The sequence below is a fragment of the Pleurodeles waltl genome, chromosome 5, assembly GCF_031143425.1.
Source record: "Pleurodeles waltl isolate 20211129_DDA chromosome 5, aPleWal1.hap1.20221129, whole genome shotgun sequence".
NCBI lineage: Eukaryota > Metazoa > Chordata > Amphibia > Caudata > Salamandridae > Pleurodeles > Pleurodeles waltl.
Window position 1 is genome coordinate 606,184,710 of NC_090444.1, and position 24,139 is coordinate 606,208,848.

The 24,139-nt window shown below is 43.0% G+C and overlaps 1 protein-coding gene across 2 annotated transcripts in view; it reads right to left on the minus strand.

Moving 5' to 3' along the window:
• The window catches only part of KIF26B (kinesin family member 26B), a 577,552-nt gene that overhangs the window by 107,019 nt on the left and 446,394 nt on the right, over nt 1-24,139 (minus strand). For both annotated transcript variants that reach the window (XM_069234446.1, XM_069234447.1), the window contains 2 exons: nt 16,146-16,352; nt 4,215-4,308 (listed from right to left, as the gene is read on the minus strand). In XM_069234446.1, the coding sequence (XP_069090547.1) occupies nt 4,215-4,308; nt 16,146-16,352 (301 nt within the window). The remainder of the gene's footprint in view (nt 1-4,214; nt 4,309-16,145; nt 16,353-24,139) is intronic.

Here is a 24,139-nt window from a genome sequence, read left to right on the forward strand (position 1 = left end):
AAGTAGCGCAGAGGATTAATACCTGCTGCAAAGAACCAACCTGTATTTTATGTGGATAGCAGAGTGACTTAGTAAAGCCAGCCTTTACCAGCACTTTAAAACAAACAAAATATATAAGGAGATGAAGGACACTATTGTCAGGTGGTAATGAGGGAATTCGAAGAGGAGATCATGGGGTGGGGTGCCAAAAATATTGTCACAGTGGGAGCCACCAGCACTAAAGCCAGCCCGAGTCTGAAGGTAACTCTCTAACTGGGACCAACCTAGTCCTCGTATCCAGCCTGCACTCCTTTGCTGTCAGCTTTAAACCTTACCTTTTTCCTGGCCTAAAGGACCAGTACCCCAGGATTGGCATTTTGAGCTTTTTGGCGCTATTTTAATTAAAAAAATTAAAAATCTATCTCCAGTTCCCCTTATTGGATTTTTTTATCATTTTGTTCATTAATATATCCTCTATTTTTATAAATTGAAGTGGGAGTTTTATTATGTTGTGTTTTCAACTTTTTAACTGACTTGGTACTTTTAAATGTGCTACACGCACATTTTCTTAAGTTACAACTGTCTGCTCTGTGCCATAGCTACCAGTGGTTGAGGTCAGATTTAAATGACTGGTACCTTAGGTAGACCCAAAAGGAATAGTTCCATTATTACCTGGGGTAGACTACCATCCACCCCAATCAATAATCCACTTTTTTGCACAGACCATTGCTTTTGTTGGCCAGTTATTCACTCAGAAAAGCAATACCTCAGGACACAAGGTATACAGTATCCTCATTTCACCCGCTTTCTCCGAGATGACGCTAAGCAAAACTTGGCAGGCACATCACACAGTGTCTAGCCCAGTTAAAGTCTTCCACTGCAGAAAATGAAAGTATTATTCTTTAGCTGTTCTTTAAACAAAGTCATGACAACAAAATCAAGCCTCCTGGGCAGAGATACATCTGTATGCAGGGAAGTGCCAAGTGTAAATTCTTTGAAGAGCGAGACTAAACGATGCAATTTTCTTGTAAAGCAAGTGATGATGAGTGGCCTCATTACCATGCATAACAAATCTTCTAAAGGAGAGTCGCGTTGGTAAACATTTTCATAGGCGTTCGGATTTTAAGGAAAAATCAACTGCTGCATCCTGGTGCAGAAGCCAAACCCCTGCTAGAACAGTATGGAATATTTTGTTGCTACCAGGTTTGTGGTATTAAGATATAGGCCCTCATTCCAACCTCGGCAGTCTTTGCAAAAGACCGCCAAGACTGTGGGAGCCAGAATACCGCCAGTGCAGGTGGTATGTCTTGCTCCCTATTATGACTTTTCCGCTGGGCCAGCGGAAAAGTCACATCAACATTGCTGTCGGCTCGTAATAGAGCCGGCGGCAATGCTGATGTGCAGCGAGTGCAGTAGCACCCGTCGTGCATTTCACTGCCCGCAATTTCGGGCAGTGAAATGCACAACGGGGCTAGGCCTGGGGGCCCCTGCACTTCCCATGCCAAGTGCATGGGCAGTGCAGGGCCCCCCATGGGCATCCCGAGTCCCCTTACCGCCAGCCTGTCCATGGCAGTGTTTACTGTCATGGACAGGCTGGCTTTAAGGGGAGTCGAAATCCCCAGGACAGCATTGCTTGCAGCGCTGCCCTGGCAGATTATGACCGCCGGGACCACCATGGTGGTCACAATATGGTGACTAGTACCACCAGCCTGTTGGCGGTACTAGCACCACTATAGCCCTAGCGGTCACCGACTGCCAGGGTTATAATGAGGGCCATAGTGTTGAGTCCCCAAGACACTTTTTGGGTGTCTACATTGATTGCTGGTTAGCAGCTGCTTGTGTTGCAAGCTCACAAACATGGGACAGGAAGGCATGATATTACATCTAATGCATTTTCCATACTAGCGTTTTATGATTTGATGATGGTTAGAAGGGTCTAAATGAAGCTTCCCACGACTGTACTGCATGCCAGACTGATGAGATCATATACGGTAGCACCAGAGCACCTGACGACGCAACTGTCGCAATAAAGGCTCAGTTTGATTTTATGCATCCTCTTAGGAGCTTCAAGTTCTTCATTGAAAACGCACTATAGAAGTCACTTTTGTTTTTAAAAAATATATATATATAGGACATGGGCTTCTCACGTTATCGATCAAGGATATGGAATCCGACCCAGGAATGAATGAAAATGTATCTTTTCAAGGAGCAATTCATCATCATTTTTCGAAACTTTAGTTCCTCCAATCTCTTGACTACACTGTAAAAGAACACTCAATCCGACTGTTCACAATCCTGAACTATTCATTTCCCTTTCTTGTACAATGCTCTACTGCTTACCACCTTGCCTCATGTTCTAAACTTTCCAGACATACATACTCATACAATCATGCCGCATTTCTCATGTCTTGGGAAGGATGTTAAGCAATGACCAACATGGACCCTTGCGTAGCTGCAAATATGGGTCACACAGTGGGCCACCATTTTCACAACAGCATAACAGTCTCCATCGTTACTGCACGTGGCATGCACTGTGGTTAACTGAGTCATCCATGGCCAAGGTGCTTGTGGCCACATCCCTTTAGTATTGGCCATAGGCTTTGCTCCAAAGCGAGTTGTGTGTACTACTATTAAACAACACTTGAACATATCGGCATTCTTCATCTTCCTGTCACTACTTTTGTATGCCTTCATGAATTTTTTGGCCTATGAACTTCTTCAGGGGGCTTTTAATAAAAGCCTACCATGCATCTAAGTAAACCACAAAACAAAAAAATCATACATCTCTTTACCAAAACCTTGAAAACATTTCTCGGAGAATGTCAGCGCCCTTCGTCGGTTTCTGTGAACAATTTTTGGATGATTTTCCTGATCTTTCTACCATCCATGATGTGCTACTTTTCACAGATTTCTGAATTACCAGCCTCGATACTTCTAATGAGTGCCTGTTGTGCTTACAGCGTGGTGATCTCTTTTTGAGGTGGTTAACTCCATCTTTGAGGTCTCTGCCGGTTAACAGTAAGTCAAGAAGTAGTGCCCAATTATTTATAGTCACCATTAGAGTCCTCACCGTCTCTTATTAAGTGACCCCCGACCACACATAGCACATCTGTCAATCAATCAAGATGCAGTTTATTTTCGGACAGTCCTTAACACCAATACCGCATATAAGTAGATTTCCATACATTTTCCAACAAGGAATGAAAAAGAAAATACACTATTAGTTAAAATCCATTAAACGACAAAATCAAGAAATATTGGTTGGAGATATTTGATCACAGCTTTAAGATTATTAAAAAGTTATATGTCACAGCACAACTGTCAAGACAAACTGAGATGGTGGAATCAGATGTCAATAGACATATCGGTTTCAGGGAAACATTGCTAAATCTTTTTTTTTCTAATTTTATAGTCATAGGTGGGGCTTTCTCAAATTCAGAAGTTAAAAAATGTGGATTAAAACTCAAACATCTGAGATTATAACTAGTCTGAAACTAAAACTTTAATTTAGGAGTATCTTGAACACAAGAGGTCTGCATAATTCTGTAACGCTGTAAACCAATGGTTTGATTTTTGAACAAGGAGCTTAGTTGTTACATCTTCCAACTTATTCCAGACTGTATACATCTTCAACCTGCCATCCATTCTGCCTAACACTTGCTACTTTTCTCATTAGATGCCACAACGTTAGTTGCAAAACAGTCACAAAACCATGCCTGGGAAATTACACGTTTCTTCATATCAAAGGGACTTTCTAATTTTAGGCAGACCCCTAAATGCCCGTGTGTTTGTGGGTTCTGTTATGTTTTGTTTTCTATTCACAAGCATTTCATTTCCCACCCACCATCTTTAGTTTAGTGGCTGTCACTTGACAAAAACATTTGGTCATCGTGAATTGTGCATGTTACGCACACTACTTGACCTGAGTGAGCATATTGATGCTCATGGTATTTGCCTTTTTATGGATTTATTTACTTGCTGCTTTGTGCACTTAAAATAAATAAACTATAACGTCTTAGTACTCTATCACTGGAAGTCAGCTAATTTATGAAGGCATGTACTCAGTTTTATTTGCCCATGTAATCCACATGTTGTTTTATATATTGTATAGTAACAAATACATATTTCAGTAAAGCTAACCACCAAATATAATTTTCAAGTAACATAGGAGGGCTAAGCCCACAGGTTTTAGTACCTTAAAGCCACGGATCAATTATATCTGGGAGCATACTTACCAAGCTTGGCATGACCGAAACAAAACACGCAGCCGTCCGCACCGTTCACCACAGACTGGATGACTTCGGCCACTGTCCCCGCACACACTTCCGCCTGTGCAAATGAGAGGAGGGAATGAAGGATGTTACTGCAGCACAAGAGGATCTTCACCCCACCCGATTTTGCCCCAAGGGAGGACAATGATCAAGGACACCCTTATAGACATTAACAAGGAGGGTGTGGGAGCTTTTTCAAGGGCCCTAGGCCTATCAGGGATGTGCTTGGCTCAGAGTGTGTCAAGCACAGCCCTATACCACTGGTGTCCTGAGGCTTTCCCTTGCTATTGACCACAACACTGTGAAACCAAGTACATCCCTTTAGCACTACAACCTCATGGTAGCAAAATCAGACAGTCCAAAGCTTGCAAAGGGAGGACACATAACTCAATACAATCTCTGACTATTACTAATACAGCACTGTCAAGTCAGTACTTTAGTTTGCAAAAGAAAGGTACTTTATTTTTAACACACTGAAGAAGCATGCTGAAATCAGACAGTAAACATTAGAGGGCATTACAAAGGACATACTGACTGTATCTAGTGATTACAGTAAACTGCAGTACAGTCTAAACCAATGCTTCCCAAGCTTTTTAGAACCACAAACTACTTTTTAGTAGGATAAACGTTCGGGAGCCACCTAGCTTTAAATTACATGGGGCAGGTGTTTTTTGCATGGTAGCACGTTGTTTGCAGACAGCACATTTGCCATTGAAATGATCACTAAATTTGCAAGGACGAGGTTTTATAGATAAAATACTAAGTTGCATGCACATGATGATCTGTGAAAATCGATTTTAGTGAATATTTATAATTTATGCATTAGCAAGTCTCTGATTTGTTCTGATGTTACTAAAATCATTGTTTCCATCACACTTCAGAATGTAATTCATGTTGCCTTCCTAAGTGCTGAAGGTGTACAGTTCATTTACAGGTATTAACATTTTGTTGTATGTTAAGAAACAATGACACCCTCCAGCTTTCCTTTCGCACTTCATGTACCCAGCAGGAATGCAACATAATTGACTTTATTTTTCATTCTCTTGTCTGCAAAGTGAGAAGAGTTCCAAAAGTCCAGTCTCCCTGTTACAAAATAAGAAGCAGAAGACATGGCCTCTGTCTTTGAGTGCAGAAAATGTGAAAAGATCAATACAGAATTTAAAGGCATCTTGTATTTATTGCCTGCATTTTGGCTTCGCTTGAGACCCAAAGTCTGGAAAACCCTGGTTTAAACTGTTTCCTAAAGATAGGTTTTAAGTGGTAATGTTCATTTGCCCTTGGCTATTTCTAGGTAAATCTCAAAGGAGATGTCCATTTAAAGCTTGTTTGACTCCATTCACCCTTGTGCCCAAGAGTTACTGCTTCAAATCTGTGATTGTTCCTCTTCCCTTCTAGAGCTACAATGACACTGTACCTCTCTGTCATTAGCGGTAGTTCACAAGGACCAAACCTAAGGTTTGTCACCAGTCCGCGGCCTCACCAATCGGAGTGGTGTATGGTATGCATGGCCCACTGAGCAGGACTTGCCTGCTTTTCTCCATGGCCACACTGACATCGGTTGTGGCTTATGGTAGAATTGCAGATGTACACTTAGTCAGGGGAGCACAGCAGTCAGTGGCGGAGTGGCTGTGTAGCAGTGAAGCTATTCGGGGTTGTGTGAGTCCAACTCCACAGTTTCTTCCTAGGCCCTGACATCAGCCTCAAAACCACACACACACCCAGCAGCCCATCCTAGTTAGTGAGTCAGGTGACTACCAGTTTACTTGTCCATTAACAGGTACTAGCCTATTCCTTAGCTCAGATTAGTCAGAGTGCAACCGCTGACTGAGGTTGTACGTTGATGAGCACCTCATGCTTCTAGGCCTAAACGTTGCCCCTAAGTATGTATTTGAATGTCAGGAAGGCTTCTGGATCTTAGGCACTTCAGCAGCCCAGTACATGTTGCACGTGCACTCAAGCCACCCGGATGTCATCTGCAGATGTGCAGGTCTTCACCGGGCTACAGTGACCATCTCAGTTTGCCACCTTCTAGGTCCTTCACTGTCTTTCTTTTCCCTGCTGCATTTTCCTCATACAAAGGAAACATCCAAAACTGGAGCTCAAAAGAGTCCCTTGGTTGCCACAGATATGGAACCATTAGTTCTGTTAAAGAAATCTTGGTACACTGGCTGGAAGTTTCTACCCCACTTTATACTAAAGTTACGGAAAGTATTAGTGTTTTCCAACAGTCAGTTTTGATACTGGTTGTGGTCAGTATTGTCATTTAAGCATACATCAAGACTGGTCCAGCCAAGCTCTTTGTTTCGCCACGCTAGCAGGATGGTGGGGTGAAGCACAGAGTCTCCTCTTTGGAGCAATCCAAAACCAGGCCACAACAGAAAAGGAGACTGCCCCACTTAACTATCTGTTACACTGTAAGGGTAAGCTTTCCAGTGAACAATAGGCCAGGAAAGGTCAGGGGAGCTCCTTAAACATCAATGGAGTGCCTGTGTCTCTTCTGCTCTGCACCCAAATGTACTGACCCACTACAAAGGATCACTGGCATATCCTCATGGAGCCCTGTAATCAACATCTGCTGTCTCAGCTCTTTTCAGCCCTATGTCTTAGGTACCACTTGAATGAACCAAATACAAAATGGATTCACAGCTTCCGCTCACAAAAGAAGGCCCAGACACACAATATCAATGTCTCACATGGATGGTGGAAGGACTCTGTTGCAGGGGACTAGTTGGTCAATTATAAAATGTGGAAGAGATAGGTATGTGTCTCCCCCAGGCACGTAATGTAAAAAGTATTGCCTTGCCACCATAATCTTTTCGCTGCCACCTGCGTCAGTTACCCTCAACCTTGCAACCTGACAGTAGTCAGAATCAGCTTAAAGAAGACGCACATAGTGTGCACCTCTGGACCACATAGCTTCCTTTTACAGAATAAAATTCATCCATTGCACACACATGAAGGCTATGTGTATTGAGGTGGAGGGTGGGGATTTAAAAATCTAAAGCCACCCTGGTGGGTGGAGACTTTAATGCAGTCCCCGACCCGGTCCGGGATACCTCAGTGGAACCTATCACTAGTTGGTGCGCCTGGTCGGCGTGTCTAAATACTTGGGCAGATTCTATAGGTCTCTGACGCTTGCCGGGTCTGGCACCCTAAAGTGCGTACATACACTCACCAGTCCGCAGTCCACCACACTGATGTCCGAATAGACCTCATGTGGTTACCAGCAAAAGCCTTCGTTAGTCAGCGCTCTATACGCGTACGACCTAGGGGCATGTCAGACCGCACGCCACTCCTGGGGGAGTGGGACGTGGCACCGCAGACACAGAGACCGGCTTGGAAATTTAGGGTATGGCACTTGAAGTCTCCACAGTGTGCCAAATTTGTGGAAGGGGAGCTTAAAGCTTTCATTCTTACCAATGAAGACTCGGTGATGTCAGGAGGTACGCTGTGGGTGGCCTGAAATCACTCAATGAGGGGCATGCTCAAAGGGTATGTAAGACGACAGGAGTGGAAACAGAGGGAACAGTGCACAACTCTAGAGAATACTATACTTGATTTGGAGTGACAAGCCTGACTGTGAGACACACCGGAGATACAATGTCTGTTGTCAAGGGTGCAAACCGAGTTGCGACAAGTGTCTCTTGAAGAGGCAAAACAGTGCTGTCGGGCCTCCACTAATAGAATTTACAGAATGGGAGAAAAGCCCGGTAAAATACTGTACTGGCTGGCAAAGTGTGCTGCCCTCACTAGAGTGGTGCCGGCCATACGTAATCAGGAAGGGAAATTCCAGGAAGATCTGCCAGCGATTGCTCAGACTTTCTCGATCTTTTACCAAGACCTTTATGAGAGGCGCTCATCAGCAAAATTAACAGAGGGAAAGTCCATCATATGGGACATACCCATACCTCGTTCCCACCCTCCCTAGTACAGGATTTGAACCAGCCGATAACGAGGGAAGATGTAGACGTAGCAATCTCACAGCTTAAAGCACGGACACCGTAGGACTTGATGGATACCCTATAGAGTACTCTAAAATGTTTTGATCCATTCTGGTGGCCCTTCTGCTAAACATGTATGAAGAGGTGTTGCAAAAATGGTCTATTCCCCCTGAACTCCACTGCGCCTCATTTGTGGTCCTTCCCAAAGGGGGTTCCCCCGGGACCAGTGGGCCTCATATCGACCAATCTCTCTCATTAATGCTGATATTAAGATCTATGCCAAAATATTAACATTTGACCCGTACATTATTCAATCTTTTTCACTCTGACCAATGTGGATTTATGCCTGGCAGAAGCACCAGACATTGTAGCACCCAACATTGTTTTGTCGGGTTCAGGCAGCCCTTTCCCGAGTCCCAAAGCCGAATGGTAAGTGGGCTCTTCTTCTGATAGATTTCTGTAAAGCATTTGTCATGATCTCATGGGAATTTATGAAAGGGGTCCTAGTGCGCATGGGGCTGGGAATACAATTACGCAAAATGATTCACCTTTTGTACCAAAGCCCAGTTGCTCAGGACTGAGTGAACTGAGTCCTATCCCCCCATTCCCGATTCGGGGGGGTACGCGCCAGGGATGTCCCCTTTCCCCATTGTTATTTGCTCTAGCCTTAGAGCCGTAGGTATGCCTATTACGCTGCAAACCTCTGATTTGGGGCTGGAGATGGGGAGACGGACTAGGAAATAGAGTGGCATTATATGCTAATGACGTCCTTGTATTTTTGGGTGATCTCCCTACCTTGGACCCTAGGTGCCTGAAGCTACTAGTTTTATATGGGGAGATCTCAGGGCTTTGTGTCAACGTTAGTAAATCTACCCTGTTGACAGTGATAGGTGACGCCAAAGGTCATTGCTGGTGCCTAAATTTCCCGGTATGAAAGGATGCCTTTAAATATCTAGGGATCCATATATTATCTCTCCCCAAGTTGGCATGGCAACTTGATTTTGGAGGTTTGACCAAGGCCTTTGAGCGAGATTTGAAACGTTAGAAAAGTGCACCCCTAAATCCCATGGTGTGCACCGCATTCCTTAAAATGATGTGGCTCCCACGCAATCTGTATGTTTTGGTGAATTTCCCCTATTGCATACCACGTGAGTGGTTTTGCTCCTTAACATCTAAAATTACAACTTTTATATGGAAAGTGGGGCGGCACAGAGTAGCCTTTAATACGGCGTGGAAATCACCATTTGAAGGGGGATTGGGCATTCCAGATCTATACATCTACTATCTCGCCTCACAACTAGTGCTGTCAATGATTGGGACGACCCCGCCTACTGACTTCAGATTTACTCAGTATGCTTTAATGGGCTTCTAGGCCTACTCTATAGGGGGGAGGGAGTTCAATGAGATGCCCTCCTACACTCAAGTGGCAATACACTGCTGGAGGGCGGCTTTGCACCTAATCCATTGGGATAATCACTTAACGCGGATGACACCCTTGTGGCAGGGCACGTGGCTGCAGCAACTCACAGTGCTTAAGGGTTTCCACAACTGGGACCAGATAGGGACTACCTACCTGGGAGACATGTATAAGGGGAGGAAATGTAATATCCTTTCTGGACCTAAAAGAACAATATGACTTAGCGAACACACAATTCTTCCGCTATCTAGAGATGAAACATGCTCTCAGGGTACATGTCCCCCGGTGACTAACTTACCCGAATACAACCCACTCGAGGTAGAGATACTAATGGGACACTTGGGGGAAAAAAGCACTATCCCAAATCTATCGATCCCTGCTCACTCATGCCCCGACGGTTTTGACTTCTTGAGACAGAAATGGGCAAATTTGGTTGGAGACCTAGACGATGATGACTGGTGGGAAGCGGCCCTAGCCCCAAGGGAACTGGCTATATCAGCACGACTATGAATGGTACAATTTAACTGCTTTCATGCTACGTACCTAACCCCTGCAAGCATACAGCGTATGTCCCCTAAGATCCACCTGACCTGCACTAGATGTAATCTTCCTCGATTGTATTTTTTTCATGTGATCTGGGACTGTCCTCGGATTAGACTCTTCTGGGAGGTGGTCGGAAAAGAGATATCAGAGGTCCTGGGGTGTACGATTGATCTGACCCCCAAAAATGCACTTTTGGGATTATTAGAGGAATTGGGGATGTCCACAAGCAGAGTATAGAACACAAACACACACACCTTTACCCAGATAATATTACCATATTAAAATCACAAAATAATGAATACCATAAAAACTATGCCATATAATTGTCTGTTTGCCACATAATTTAGTCATCCCAGCGACTTACGTTGATACTCCCCTCACTCATTATTTCAGTGACCTATCTATAATGTGTTGGAATTATAAATGCATGTGTAATTCAAGCACGTAAACTCACCACCTATACGGTCTCCTACATCCCCACTTACCCCACCCCTTCCAATTAAGTGACAGCAGTTCGGTGTGGATTACATAATTATCAATATAGACACATTTCCTAGTAATGTTCATAAATGAATTTTACAAATCCCCACCCATTCTTCCGTTTTTCAAATGACCCCATTGGTTCTAGGGGCAAATAATATTATATCATACAGCTATTAGTCTGTCTCGGCTGTGTCTCACATGCAGTATTTTGAAATATTCGATGACACTGCATCCATCATGTGATATGCGACACCACAACCCCGCCTCGGCGTAACTCGGCGTCATTATCGTTCCAAATGGCCTATTGTTTCCAGTATAAACACCCTTCACACGTCACATAAATGATCACACAATTCAGTGACATGCCGTGAAATATTGCTACAATTAGCTACTTTTGGAAAGCTTATTAGTGCATACGCAGAATACAATTTATTTTATAGAGAAGACTAAAGGGGGAGGGGGGCTCACAAAAAAAAAAAGGCGCAGCGCCTGGATGCATAAATAATAACTATGCATCTGTTGGTAGCAGGGGTAGAGGAAAGCTGCTTTTAATTTATTCTGAAACTGTCTTCTATTCCCGGGAGTGATTTAAGAATTCTTTGTTTTTTACAGAAACTCTTTATTTTCCCAGGTAAATCAGATTCAGGCGACGCCCGGATTGTAGCCCCCCGGGGTCCTGGAGACAGGCCTTCTCATGGGGAACCCCTGGGTTTGCTGGTTTGTGGCGCAGTCCGGATCGTTTCAAAACAAACCGCGCCGAAAGGCCGCAGAAATGGTGCCCGGCTCTCCGGGGAAGGGAGCGCGCACAGCACAGCCTTTTAACCATGCATGAATTCCAACATTGATACAATCAATGGGCGCTGGAAGCGGCCGTGGTTTACACAGCCTCGCCGAGCTTCCTGCAACCGTCTTACACCGTGGCACCGAGATTTATGGCCGCATAAAATATTAAGATGCATATTTAATTCCAAGGATAGAAACAGACGTAGCTCGCCCTAATGAGCCCTGATTTAATGGATGTGGTAAAGCTGGCAACTACATTTTATGCAAAATCACCGTTCTGACAGAATTAAATGCCAGCATCGGCTTACTAATGATACGGTATTTGGAAGGTGAGGGTTAGGAGGGTGACTTGATATTTCCAAAAGACACAGGTGTTGAATTGATATAGTCTACATATTCTATTGAACTAACCAAAAATTGTTCGAATAGGTGGCATGATGTTTGATGCTTAAGGTTTCAAGTTCCAAAAGACTTCGGCCCTCCTTACGGGATGCCACGAGTCATAGTTTCCAGGGGACCCGTTCCCGGCCCTTCTAACTTTCGCAGTGTCTCCAAGCCTAGAACTACCCAGTCTACAAATTCCAGACAATATAATTCCAGCACCGGAGGCACCACACCTACCCATTGAGCCTAGCTGAGGGTCTGCAGGCAGCAGTCACCCCCTGGCCTCCCCCCACAAATGCTCCTTAAGTATACCATTAATGTAACAGTAAACCCTACCCTCACCTACTCCAGCAGCCCTTGTATCCTCCAACCCACACACCAAAGGCATCCAAAAAGTTTCCACATCCATTTTACAACCTGCTTCAGGCGGGTGGTAAATGGGTGCAGATTTGGACTGTTATTTCCCCCTGAAGACGGAGACAGTTGTGAATTGGGACCCTGTATTCCCAGGTCCACATTTTATTCATCATTCCCCGGGAAATAACATGTAATACCCAGACTTATGTGCAGTAATATCACCTGGATTCAGAGTTTCCAGCCCCCTGGCCTATCTGCAGTAATACCAGTGCTTAATTTGTGCTAGTAGTTTCCGGTGCGGAGCACCAGCACTTATTTTTCTGCTTCAAGCATTTACTGTGAGCAAAAGACACATATAGGAAAGACAGAGGAAGAGAAAAACGAAAAAGCGTCACAAATGGAGAAAGCACAAAGCTGCAAGAGTGAGCTGAAGGGGCCGGGAGAAGCTGTAAATAGATTAAAGTGGCCCGAGATGGCTTAGGGATTACACTGCTTTAGTATTCCGTGTTCACACATTTAATTGCAGCAGCCAACTGTTTAAGAGGAGGGATTTGGGCACCAGAACTTTTTTATTTACAAATTAAGCACTGAATAATACCATCTGGGATCAGAGATTCTGGCCTATCCGTTCCCAAATCTAGAAAACCCATAATAAAGCCCTTTGTCGAATACCACTACACTAAATGTCATTTCTAAGACAGCTGCTCAACCCTCAGATAGTTTAACGGAATCAGAGTCTGTATCATGATCCAGTCCTGCATCCAAGCACAAAAGCCAAAAGAAGGCCATGGAACAAATTTGAGCAGACTGCAGCATGTACAACCCATCAATTGTACAAGCTAGTGCATGAGGTAGTGCCTGAGCTACAAATTTAAGATTACAGAAGCACAGAGCAGCACCCTTGGCTCTGTGCTGGTCTGCGCTGTGTACAGCTTATGCACTAACTCGCAGTTAGTTATTGAGTTAGTGTATTGTAATTGTAACTATATTTATGTAGCGCTTACTACCACTGATGAGGCGTCAAAGCACTTTTTGGCGAGTAGCACGCTACTTCTGAACCCAAGAGGAATTAGTGGTGGATTAGTTTAGGGAAATATGAGTACAGTATTAGTATGAGTTAATTTGAGCAGAGGATATGTGAGTTTGTTAGTTGGATTGACTAGAGTAGTGGAGGTATAGAGGAAGGAATAATCCAGAAGTGTGAATTGGGTGTTTATAGTGATAGGATGAGGCTTGGGATGAGTAAAGGAGAGATGGAGGGAAGCGTCTGTGGAAAGGGGTTAGGGAGATCATAGTAGCAGAAGGGTTTTAGATGAGTTGAAAGTGAGATAAATGAGGGAGAAGTTAGTAGGGTTGTTTGGGAGATCATAGTATTAAACTGAGGTTTGGGGTGAGCTAGATGCAGTAGAGGAGGGAAGAGCTTAGGCAGGATTATTTTGGAGATCAAAGCAGTAGAACGGGTTTGGGATGAGTCACAGTGGCGATGGAGGATAGATTGCTAGAGACATAGGGTGATGGGGAGACAGCCTAAAGCTTACACGAGAGTAAAATTTATATTACTTTAAAAAAAAAAAAAAAAAATGTTTTACTTTTATTTATAGATTTAAATTATTTTATTTTTTTCTAGTACAGTAGGACTAGAGTAATAAAAAAATATGTTGATACCTACAAAGGGAACATATGTGCAAGGAATATACAAATGAGTATAATAATATGAGAAGTAAAGTTGTTTTGAATAAACAGACTTTCAAGATTTGTAATATTTGAGGTTAATAAGTGTACTTTTCTAAGATTCATTTATTTTTCCTCAATTTTTCAATAGCGAAATGCTTGCTGTTAAATAGTTAAGATAACATTTGCTCATTGTGATATAAAAAAGAAAGCAGGAATTCATAATGTAACAACTTATCTAGGAGCTATGCAATGACCTATGACATGTTAAGCATAGAATAATATACACATATATATGTATATATACACACATATACACATGCACACACACACACACATATATATATATATATATGTTTAATCGAGAGCAAATATACATTTTTTAGTCAAGCTTAAAGAGTATGTGTATAATTTATTATTAAGGAAGAGTAACTAATACATATTTCTTAAAGAACTATATATATATATAGAATATACACAATCAGATTATTCCATGGATCTTATATTTGGGGATAATGAATTCCATAGTTTGGCTGTTTGAAAAGAGAAGGACGTACCACCTATTCTCTGTTTCTTGTATGGTGGTGCTTTAAGGCGGGGTGCCAATCTTGAGCAGAGGTTTCTTTGTTGAATGTATTTTTTGTTTTTTGTTTTTGATGAAAAGCGGTCCTGTTCCATGTATAGCTTTGTGGGTTACAGAAAGCAGCTTGAAGGTGGATCTTCTGGCAACCGGTAACCAGTGTAGTGCTCTCAAGACAGGAGAGATGTGTGCTTGTGGCTTTACATGTAATAGTAACCTGGCAGCTGAGTTCTGAATACGTTGTAGTTTTTTCATAATAGATAGAGATGATCCATAGTAGAGGCCAATGGCATAATCCAGTTTAGATAGTAGAAGAAAGATAGTAGCCTGCACCCTGGTGGGGGAAGATGCGTTGCAGAGTTTTCAATGTGATGAAGTTTGATCGTGCTAATTTGTACACTTGGGCATTCATTGTTAACTTGGAGTCCATGGTAACTTCCTTGGATACTTGAGGAGGTGGTCCCAGATCGTCAGGCCAGGCTCACAGTGGGTCATAATTTTTCCAGTCACCACATGTCAGTATTTCTGTTTTGGAAGCATTCAGTTTTAGATGGCTCCAAGTCAACCACTAATCAACAGCTCTGAGGCAACTGAAGATTTGTGAGTTTTCAATGTCTTTGACGCATTCCAATTTAGGTGGTATTTGTGTGTCAGATGTATAGTTGTAGCATGTGAGTTGAAAAGTATTGATCAACTCTGGTAATGACATCATGCAGATGCTGAAAAGGATAGGTAAGATGATTGATTTTTGTGAGGTAGGGTGTGGATGAGAAAGGGGGAGAATTGATAATATTAGTTCTGTTTTGAAGGTAGGATGTATTCCAGTCGAGAGCAGTCCATTCTATGCCAGCTTCGTGGAGTCTTTGAGTTAGGGTGTCATGGTCAACAGTATCAAAGGCAGCTGAGAGGTCCAAGAGAAGTAGTGCAGCAACTCCATTGCGGTCGACTGTGTTTTTAAGATCATCCCATGTTGCTATGAGTGCTGATCCGGTGCCTCTTCCTGGGCAGAATCCAGTTCGGTAGTCTGAAAGTATGCATGCTCTGGCTGAGATTATGACACAGTCCCTGACAACTTTGAATGTCTGCACATTGCACCGTTTTAGTAGACAAACCTTATTTGCTTAAAAAAAAAATACAAATTTGTTTATTTAATTTTTGTTTGTGCAGCACTTTCAGCTCAGTCAAAAGCATTTTTACACTTAGGTAAGCCTAAAAAAAGGAAAAGGGTCAAAATCACTTTCATAAATCACAGGTTCAGAAATGGTGGCCTTTTGCACTCCCAAATGAGATCAGGATTAAATGCGTCTTCAGGATAGGAATGAGGTGGCAACACCACTAAAACTATTGGGAGCAAGGATTTGGAGAAGGAATAAAAGAAGTTTCTCTACAAACAAAAATTATTTCCCCAACGAGATGAAGTAAAAATAAAAAGGTTCAAGTTGATGTGCACTTTTACATTACATTTACACATGCGAAAAGGTAAACCTTTTCGATTTTCTTATGCTGAAATACTTTTGCATGTGAGTATTACTTGCAAACTGTAGCACTTGCAAATTTACATAAAGACTCCTGGAATTCTTTGTAACATTACATAAAATGGAATTTGCCCGCCCTCAGGAGCAACCATATGGTAGAAAATGTCTGAATATTTAGGGGTCAAGTCCATAATGTCCCTTCTTCACATATTATTCAATATTCTGCAGCCTTTCGATAAAACATTGAGTAACTTAACCTACCTGAGAGGCATCCTGTGGGAAGACTGCATCAAAAGCAAACATTTTTGGAGGTACTTGGTTGCTCCTTTTTGGGAAGGCATTCTGGCCCGTGCAGGACAATGGGTCATACAGAGTGATTTGTTTCTTGCGTGGATCCACTTTCAAGAAGGCGCTGGACTCCGATGATTCTCTGCCAAGAGCGGAGCAGATGCGCAACATCACCTTCACCTGTGGGAAACAGGGATAAGAGATGTTCATAATGACAAACTGCAATGAAATACTTCAGAGCTCCGAATTAATGGTTCTTGGTGGCATACATAACGTGGAAAGAAATGCTAGATTGTTATAAGGATACAATGTTTTGGAAATTGGGTAGCACTCTTCTTTGATCTCATTCAACAAACTGCTCATGTGTGGGTGGAATACTCTTCTCATTTTCATACATGTGAAAGGTACCGCAGATAAGGACCACCTAATACACTTCATTCAATCCCAGCTGCAACCCTAACTTAAAAAAGTCTACGGTTCTGCTTTTGCATTGGCATTCATATTAGTCTTCTACAATTGTCATTTGTGTTTTTCATCATTCAACATTTTTTTAGGGTTTAGTCATGAACATCACATGACGAGATGCATAGTATCCCCGATTGTTCTATACAAGTTATGCATATGAACATATAAACCACGATTTTCAAAACAAACTTTGAATACAAATTCCACCTGCCCCTCCCCACAACCCATTATGTGTCTTTAAGTAGTTGGTGACTGGGCATGCTGAAAGATAAATAAGACCATGAGCTCTCCCCTTGGTTGCATCCAGTAAATGTCAATTGTGTTGCATAGGCACTTTCTATAATCAAATAATTGTAGAGTTCGTCATTATGTGGGGTAAAAGACCTCTGCACTGAATTTGTTTATCATAATGTAGACAATATTTTCCTGAATATTTTCATGGTGTCAGCTCAGCCGTGCAGCAGCCTTCCGATCGCCAAGAGGTGGTGGAGTTTATGGAACCAGTTAGTAATAGAAGGTGCTGTCTTTCACTTGCATTTGAGTGCTACCAAAATCTTACCAGCTCCTAGCATTTCTAGTACCAAACACTAATTTACATTAGTCATAGCATCTACTTCTTGGTGTTTATTCCCCAATAAAACTAGGCTTTTGTGTTCAGGAATACAGGAGTCCAGTACTCACCTCCACACGCCAATACTTAATTCCAGTAAACCTGTTTTAGGATGCATGCCCATCAAAGGTGTGCAAATGAGCCTGACCCATATGAACATCTCTAACATATATAGGGTGATGTGGAATAGATATTCTGCAGGTGATATGGCATTATGTACCACTCTCACAGGATTTTATAAGAGGATTCTTTATAGAGGATTCACATAAAAACCTTCAAATATGTAACCATTGCCTTTTCCATTGGTCAACAGACATTTCATCAGTTAATGTTCCTTCACATTTTTTGCTAGTCCCACTTTATGACTTCAGGTCTGTCTGTAAGAATCATATATATTGGAAATTAGGCCACTAGATCGATCATACTCTCTAACAAAGAATTACAATTTTGTTACCAGCCTGGAAGACGTCTATTTGTTTGGGGTATCTATTTCCGTGTCTGAGCTGAATACACTGCATCCTATCAACCTCATCCATATGGAGCTTCCATTTGAAGGATATTCCATGGTCATGCAAGAAGGGCTCAGGTAATGTTCTGTTGTATTATTCCTTCCATTTATTGAATACCTCTCCAACATTTGCTGGTGTGAAGCGGAGACTGCTATTGATAGGTGTTATTAGGAAAGGGAAACGTTAGGTGCCATTAGTTGTCGCCCCATCCCATTGCTCTAGGCAGAGGTCCTTTTGGATGAGCATGCCCCAACACACATCATCTGTTGGAAAGGTACTGCAGATCTGATGTTCCAAAGATGACATAAATACCTTTGCAAAACCCAACAGACATCGAGGTCCCCCTACCTCGTCACTACCAATGGTTAAAGTGGGACATGTCTGAAGAATGAGCCTGGTCACTTTTAGCATCCTCATCACCTGTGTACTGTGAAAAAAACAGGGGGGTATCAAACGTATAGGTGGTCAGTTATGATGTAAGAGCTGTCTAGGTCAAGGGTGAGTGACAGACTGATTAATATGCATGATTGCTGAATATTGCTACACTATATTTTGCACCCACTGTGCCTCAAAAACTGAAAAACTATCCATGACAGTCTAGAGTATTGAGTTAAATTCTCAGGACCATTGTACCATTGCTAGATTACTCCAGCAGACTCCTGTCTGAAAAAGGTTTATATTTGTTTGGAGTGGAAACTACATTTTTGCTTCCTTGGTCTCTGGGGACTCTGGTAGATTCTCCTGCTTCTCAATTCATAAGTCACTCACAGATTCAAAAGGAACCATCCTAGATCTGAATAGCACCGTGCCTTCACCCTCTCAAATCTGAAACTTTTAGACTAGTTTCGTCACCTTGACATTCCTACTTTATCTCTCATTTCAATAAAAAAACAATTGCTAACCCTGCCAGTCAAAAATCACGAACAATGTATTTAAAAATGTCCATTTGGAGCATTTAAAACTCCTCCGTTTGTTTGATAATCACATTTTAGATTCTCTTTATACATTGCAACATATATCAACGTTTTATCATACAAAGGCATCAAAACCCAGATTCTCGTTTCCATACTACTCTTTCGTGTTCAACGTTGGCAAAAAGGCTTATACACACTTGTAAAACTGTGGCATAAATCACATTCCCATCAAACATTGCCTTACTCATACGAACTCGGGGAGCTTATAAACAAGCAAGGCTGACTATATACATCACATTCCCTAAACCAGAATTACCATCGCTCCTCCAACCAAACTCCATTTGTAATTCAGCCAAGTGATCCATTGATAACAACAAAATCTCCATTATTAAAATCAGCAATGTCAGACACAGCACTGACTAAACCAGAGATTCTTCCACTCCTAAAGCCCAGCTGAAGAAACTCATGTCTGACAATATTTCACCTCTTGTACTATAGATGGGTTCTGCAACAATATTTCATTTTGTCAATGCCACCTCTTATAATGAGGACATTTTATATCCCCCAATAAATAGAATACAGACGAAATTACCTCACCCATCTCCACATTCTCAATACATCCCTCTCCTCTATTACTTCTACCTTTCTCAAAACCAGTTACTCTTTCCCTTTCAAAGTAAGGGGCTTGGACCCAGAAGAACCAACCACTTTCTGTCCCATCAGCTATCTACGCTTCCACTGCAAAATCCTTGAAAAAAGGTGTAGCACTTGAACCACAACTCTAATAAACCAAACACTTTGATTCTAATCAAAACACTTCTAATTAAAAAGCCAAATTGAAGCCTGGCTGTAAATCATGAAATTTTAGGGTTTCCACTGTCTCTTGCACACTACACAAAGTCCCTCCAATGTCACACTTGCCCTTTCCCTTCTCCCTTATGGCTTGCCTTACTAAGGAGGCTCAGACCACTTGCCACTCTATGAAACATGTTGGTGAAACCAAACAATGTCTCCTTCTCCCAGTGCTTAATTTGTGAATAAATAGGTGCCGGTGCCCAAAACACGCAGCTGCTCCAATTAAACGTGTGAACATGGAATACTGAGGCGGTGTAATCCTGATGCCATCTCGGGCCTCTTCAATCCATATAAAGCCACTCCCTGCCCCTTCTGCTCACTCTTGCAGCTTTCTACTTTCTCCTTTTGTGACGCTTTTTCGTTTTTCCATTCATCTGTCTTTCCCATATGTGTCTATTGCTCGTAGCAAATGCTTGAGGCCGAAGAATAAGCCCCGGCCCTCAAAAATAAGTGCTGGTGCTCAGCACCGGAAACAACAAGCACAAATTAAGCACTGCCTTCTCCTAACTTCGATTTAGGCTCCACTAGTGTGACACCATGAAAGGGAAAATGCTTTGCTAAACACATTTGCAGTACCAATCGTAGACCCATAAATCTGCTCTTTGCGCAGTCATCCAATTAATAATTGGTGACAGAAACTATGACCGCCTCACTCCGGTCCTCAAAGATCTATACAGGCTTCATCGACCAGAATGCATGAAACTCAAATCTTACTGCGTCACTGTTAAATCTCCAAACAGAACCACCTTGCTTTCAGAATCACTATCTCAGGTCGCCGCAGATCTATAAGCAGTCTAGACTCTGCCTTTCTTCAACTCAACAAAGCCTGGAAGTAAAGTACTCACATTCAGACTGTCTCTTTGGGTTCTGTAATGACTAGCTCCCTGTGATAGCGAGAGTGTCTGCAATCTTCATCTAATTCCAGAAGGTTCCAAAAATGATCCTGTTCCAACGATAGCTCTTCCAGACTCCTAATCAGAGCTTAACACTAGACTATGTCACCTCGCCCCATATGACTGTATAACATATACTTTTTCTCTTAAGTATGCCCAGTGATCTCCCGCATTACACCATAAGCTTTCAAACTTCTTCTAGGGATCTTACTATTGTTCAATGAAGACGGTTCCTGATAAAGCTAAAAGAAAAAGGAGCTGCCATTTAAACATAATTGCCACCAAGATCATTATATTCATTGCAGATGATACACCTTGGATTTAAACCACACCACTGGGAGATATCACGCAGTCTTAAAATAACCCATGTGAAAACTGTTTTTTGTGAAGTGTTGTGTACGTCATGACTCTGAAAATATTTACGTACCTGCACAGTTTTAGAGTGTGAAGAATTTCTTCACACATTCTTACATTAACCCTGCATGATTAATTTGCTAATAAACTCCTAGAAATGAAATTCCGTTTTCCGTGGGAGTGCATCGCACTGCGATGGACACATGCAAGCAAGTGTTGCGTTACAAGCTGGCTAAGGGAAATGAAAGAATTACCATTTATCTTCTCTCTCTAACATCCTATAATTATTGTTTTAAAGCAGTTGGTTATCAATGAAGCCGTCTTTCCAAAGGGCACACATAAAAATAATATAAATGTGCTAAAACGCTCCAGAAATAGTTGCAAAATGGCGTCTATGGCCGAGGCCAGTGATTGGCAATTTAAGATCAACTTGAAAAAAAATTGGAGGAATCACTCAATCAGGATCAGTTGTTGTCTCTTGCATGAGATGGCAGATGCACTAACAACGTTGTCACAATAATCAAGAAACATGGACAAAGTAAAATATTTTGGTTTTGTCTTTGCGTAGTGAATTGACAAACAGGAACAAAATACACAAGGAAACATGTACAGCAACAGGCACATGTAGACATAGCAGAACAGCAGCAAGCTTACATGTGCACACAAACCATTACACACACACACACACACATATGCAGACAGGTATAGGCATCCAGGCACATCACACACAGGAACACCTACATGCACACAGATATAGATGGCAGGATGCAGTGATGAATATATAATTAAAAAAAATATTTGGTCTTTTTAATGTTAACAATTTGAACGGAGTTGTTTAGCTGCTTCCAACGCATGTAGGTTTTCTCCTCAATTTGCAGTGTGCCTAGCTTGTGTTGCAACAGTTACAATGAAATACAGTCACGTGTTTTCTGCTTCTTTATGCTTACATTCTGGACATAAACGTGTTTCGCGAAGAACTGTAAGTATGCATCTGACATGGTCACAAGAACCAAAATTATACAACACAGAGGCCCTCATTCTGACCTTGGCGGGCGGCGGAGGCCGCCCGCCAAAGTCCCGCCGTCAGGTTACCGTTCCGCGGTCGAAAGACCGCGGCGGTAATTCTGACTTTCCCGCTGGGCTGGCGGGCGGTCTCCTTCAGACCGCCAGCCAGCCCAGCGGGAAAGAGGCTTCCACGATGAAGCCGGCTCGGAATAGAGCCGGCGGAGTGGAAGCTGTGCGACGGGTGCAGTTGCACCCGTCGCGTATTTCACTGTCTGCGCAGCAGACAGTGAAATACATGTAGGGGCCCTCTTACGGGGGCCCCTGCAATGCCCATGCCAGTGGCATGGGCACTGCAGGGGCCCCCAGGGGCCCCGCGACCCCCCCCTACCGCCATCCGGATCTCGGCGGTCCGACCGCCGGGATCTGGATGGCGGTAGGGGGGGTCAGAATCCCCGCGGCGGTGCAGCAAGCTGCGCCGCCGCGGAGGATTCAATGGGGCCGCGGTACACTGGCGGGACCCCGCCAGTGGTGCCGGTCCGACCGCGGCTTTACCGCCGCGGTCGGAATCCCCATTGGAGCACCGCCGGCTTGTCGGCGGTGCTCCCGCGGTCCTCCGCCCTGGCGGTCAAAGACCGCCAGGGTCAGAATGAGGGCCAGAGTATGTAGGATAGCAGCTAGAAACAATAAATTAATCAGAAAAAAGGTCATTCAGGAGTAACAGAAACACTTCTGCATAGATTATAGCACATACTGACAAAGGCACGGCTGAGGTCGGGGCATTCACTTCTTAACCTACTGCATCATTGAAAAAAGCAGAAGCCATTTTTAAATGGTCATATAAAAACATTATTTTATGCAAGAGACGTATATTCTTCAAACACATTCAAATGAAAATGTTTACAAAGTGCATTCTAATCCCTCAGTCCATTTTCTTTAAGGATTACACATTTTGTAGTGCAGTTCGGTAAGAGACAATTGATTAAGACAAACCAAAATAAGAATTTACTAACCCAATGTGGCACCACCTCACACACATTTGGCAGCACATGATCTGTTTCAAGTAAGCTGCTCTTTCTGGCACAACCTGTGCTGGCAGTAAGAATATATGCTAAAGATATTTATGTGGGTTTTCGTTGTTTGCAAGAGAGCTGGAAGGCTACTATTTTTAGGTCGAGCATTCAAGACCTCTTGTATATACTTTAGTATATACTTCTTTGTGGGCTTCAATTCTGCCCACTGCTTCTTATTAGTTTATGTCAGTGTCCTTTAAAAATCCTTGCTTTCAAGTGGTTTATCTTTCCTGTTTGTCCCACCTTTTCCTCCTTTGTCTACTCCCAGGTAGCACACGCCCCCAGTACTTGCACCCATCCACTTGTCCCATTATAGAATCTGTTTAGGGACTACTTTTCTCTTTCTCTAGGAGCATCTGATAGGAGCGCTAGATGATTTCAGTCGCTCTGGGTTAGTTTCTGTAAACAAGGCTATAAATCACGTTCTTCTCTTGTTAGATTTGCTGGACATTGAAAGATCGATGTCAAATGTTAAAGGTAATTTTCTGAGGGTACCTGCCTCCCCATCCCCGCTGCTGCTTTCAGGTACCCGAGCTGTCCCTGCCACCCTGTTAAGTGCAAGACGCACTGCCGACTGGGACATGCAGTTCCTCGTGTGGTATCAATGCTCTTCTTTTGCTGTACCAGCGCTGCAGGGACTACATGCCTCATCGTGCCCAGCACTGACTCGCTTCCATGCTGACGTCACTGGCTAGCTGCGCTGGTGTTTGTTCTGTTCTGCCCATGACACGCAGCAAGTGAGAACTGCAGAGAAGTGTATGGTGTTACACAGGTGATTTTGTACCCCTATCATTCAAGGGAATGAGTGACCGAAATTGCCCGTCATGGCGTAAACATTTGTGTCAGAGAAAATAGCAATTATTTTTCTGCTGGTGCAGAAACAGCAAAGAGATCTGAGCAAATGATTGATAAATCAAGGCGGGGAGCTGTGTCAGGGAGGAAACATCTGTTTGCTGCCCGCAGTACAGGCGTGCCGGGTGGCCAAAGACAATGGAAGGACTTTGCGCATTGCACGCTTTATTTCCTCCTCCAGTGAAGAGGCGTGCCGCCATACTGGCCTCTCCTGCCACCAGAGCAGCCGGCGCCCTGAAGGGTGTCCGGTGTCACCAGACCCGCACGCTGTAGCATGTGTGCCCCATTGATTCCCATTTAACCCTTAAGTTCGTAAAAACAAACTATCAGAATGTTTAAAAAGTTGCTACAGTGCTGCTGAACATAAAAGCATAGGAAACAGCGTGGAAAGTCAGAATTACCGGCCTGGATGCTCTGCACTGTGAAAAAGAGACTTGGAC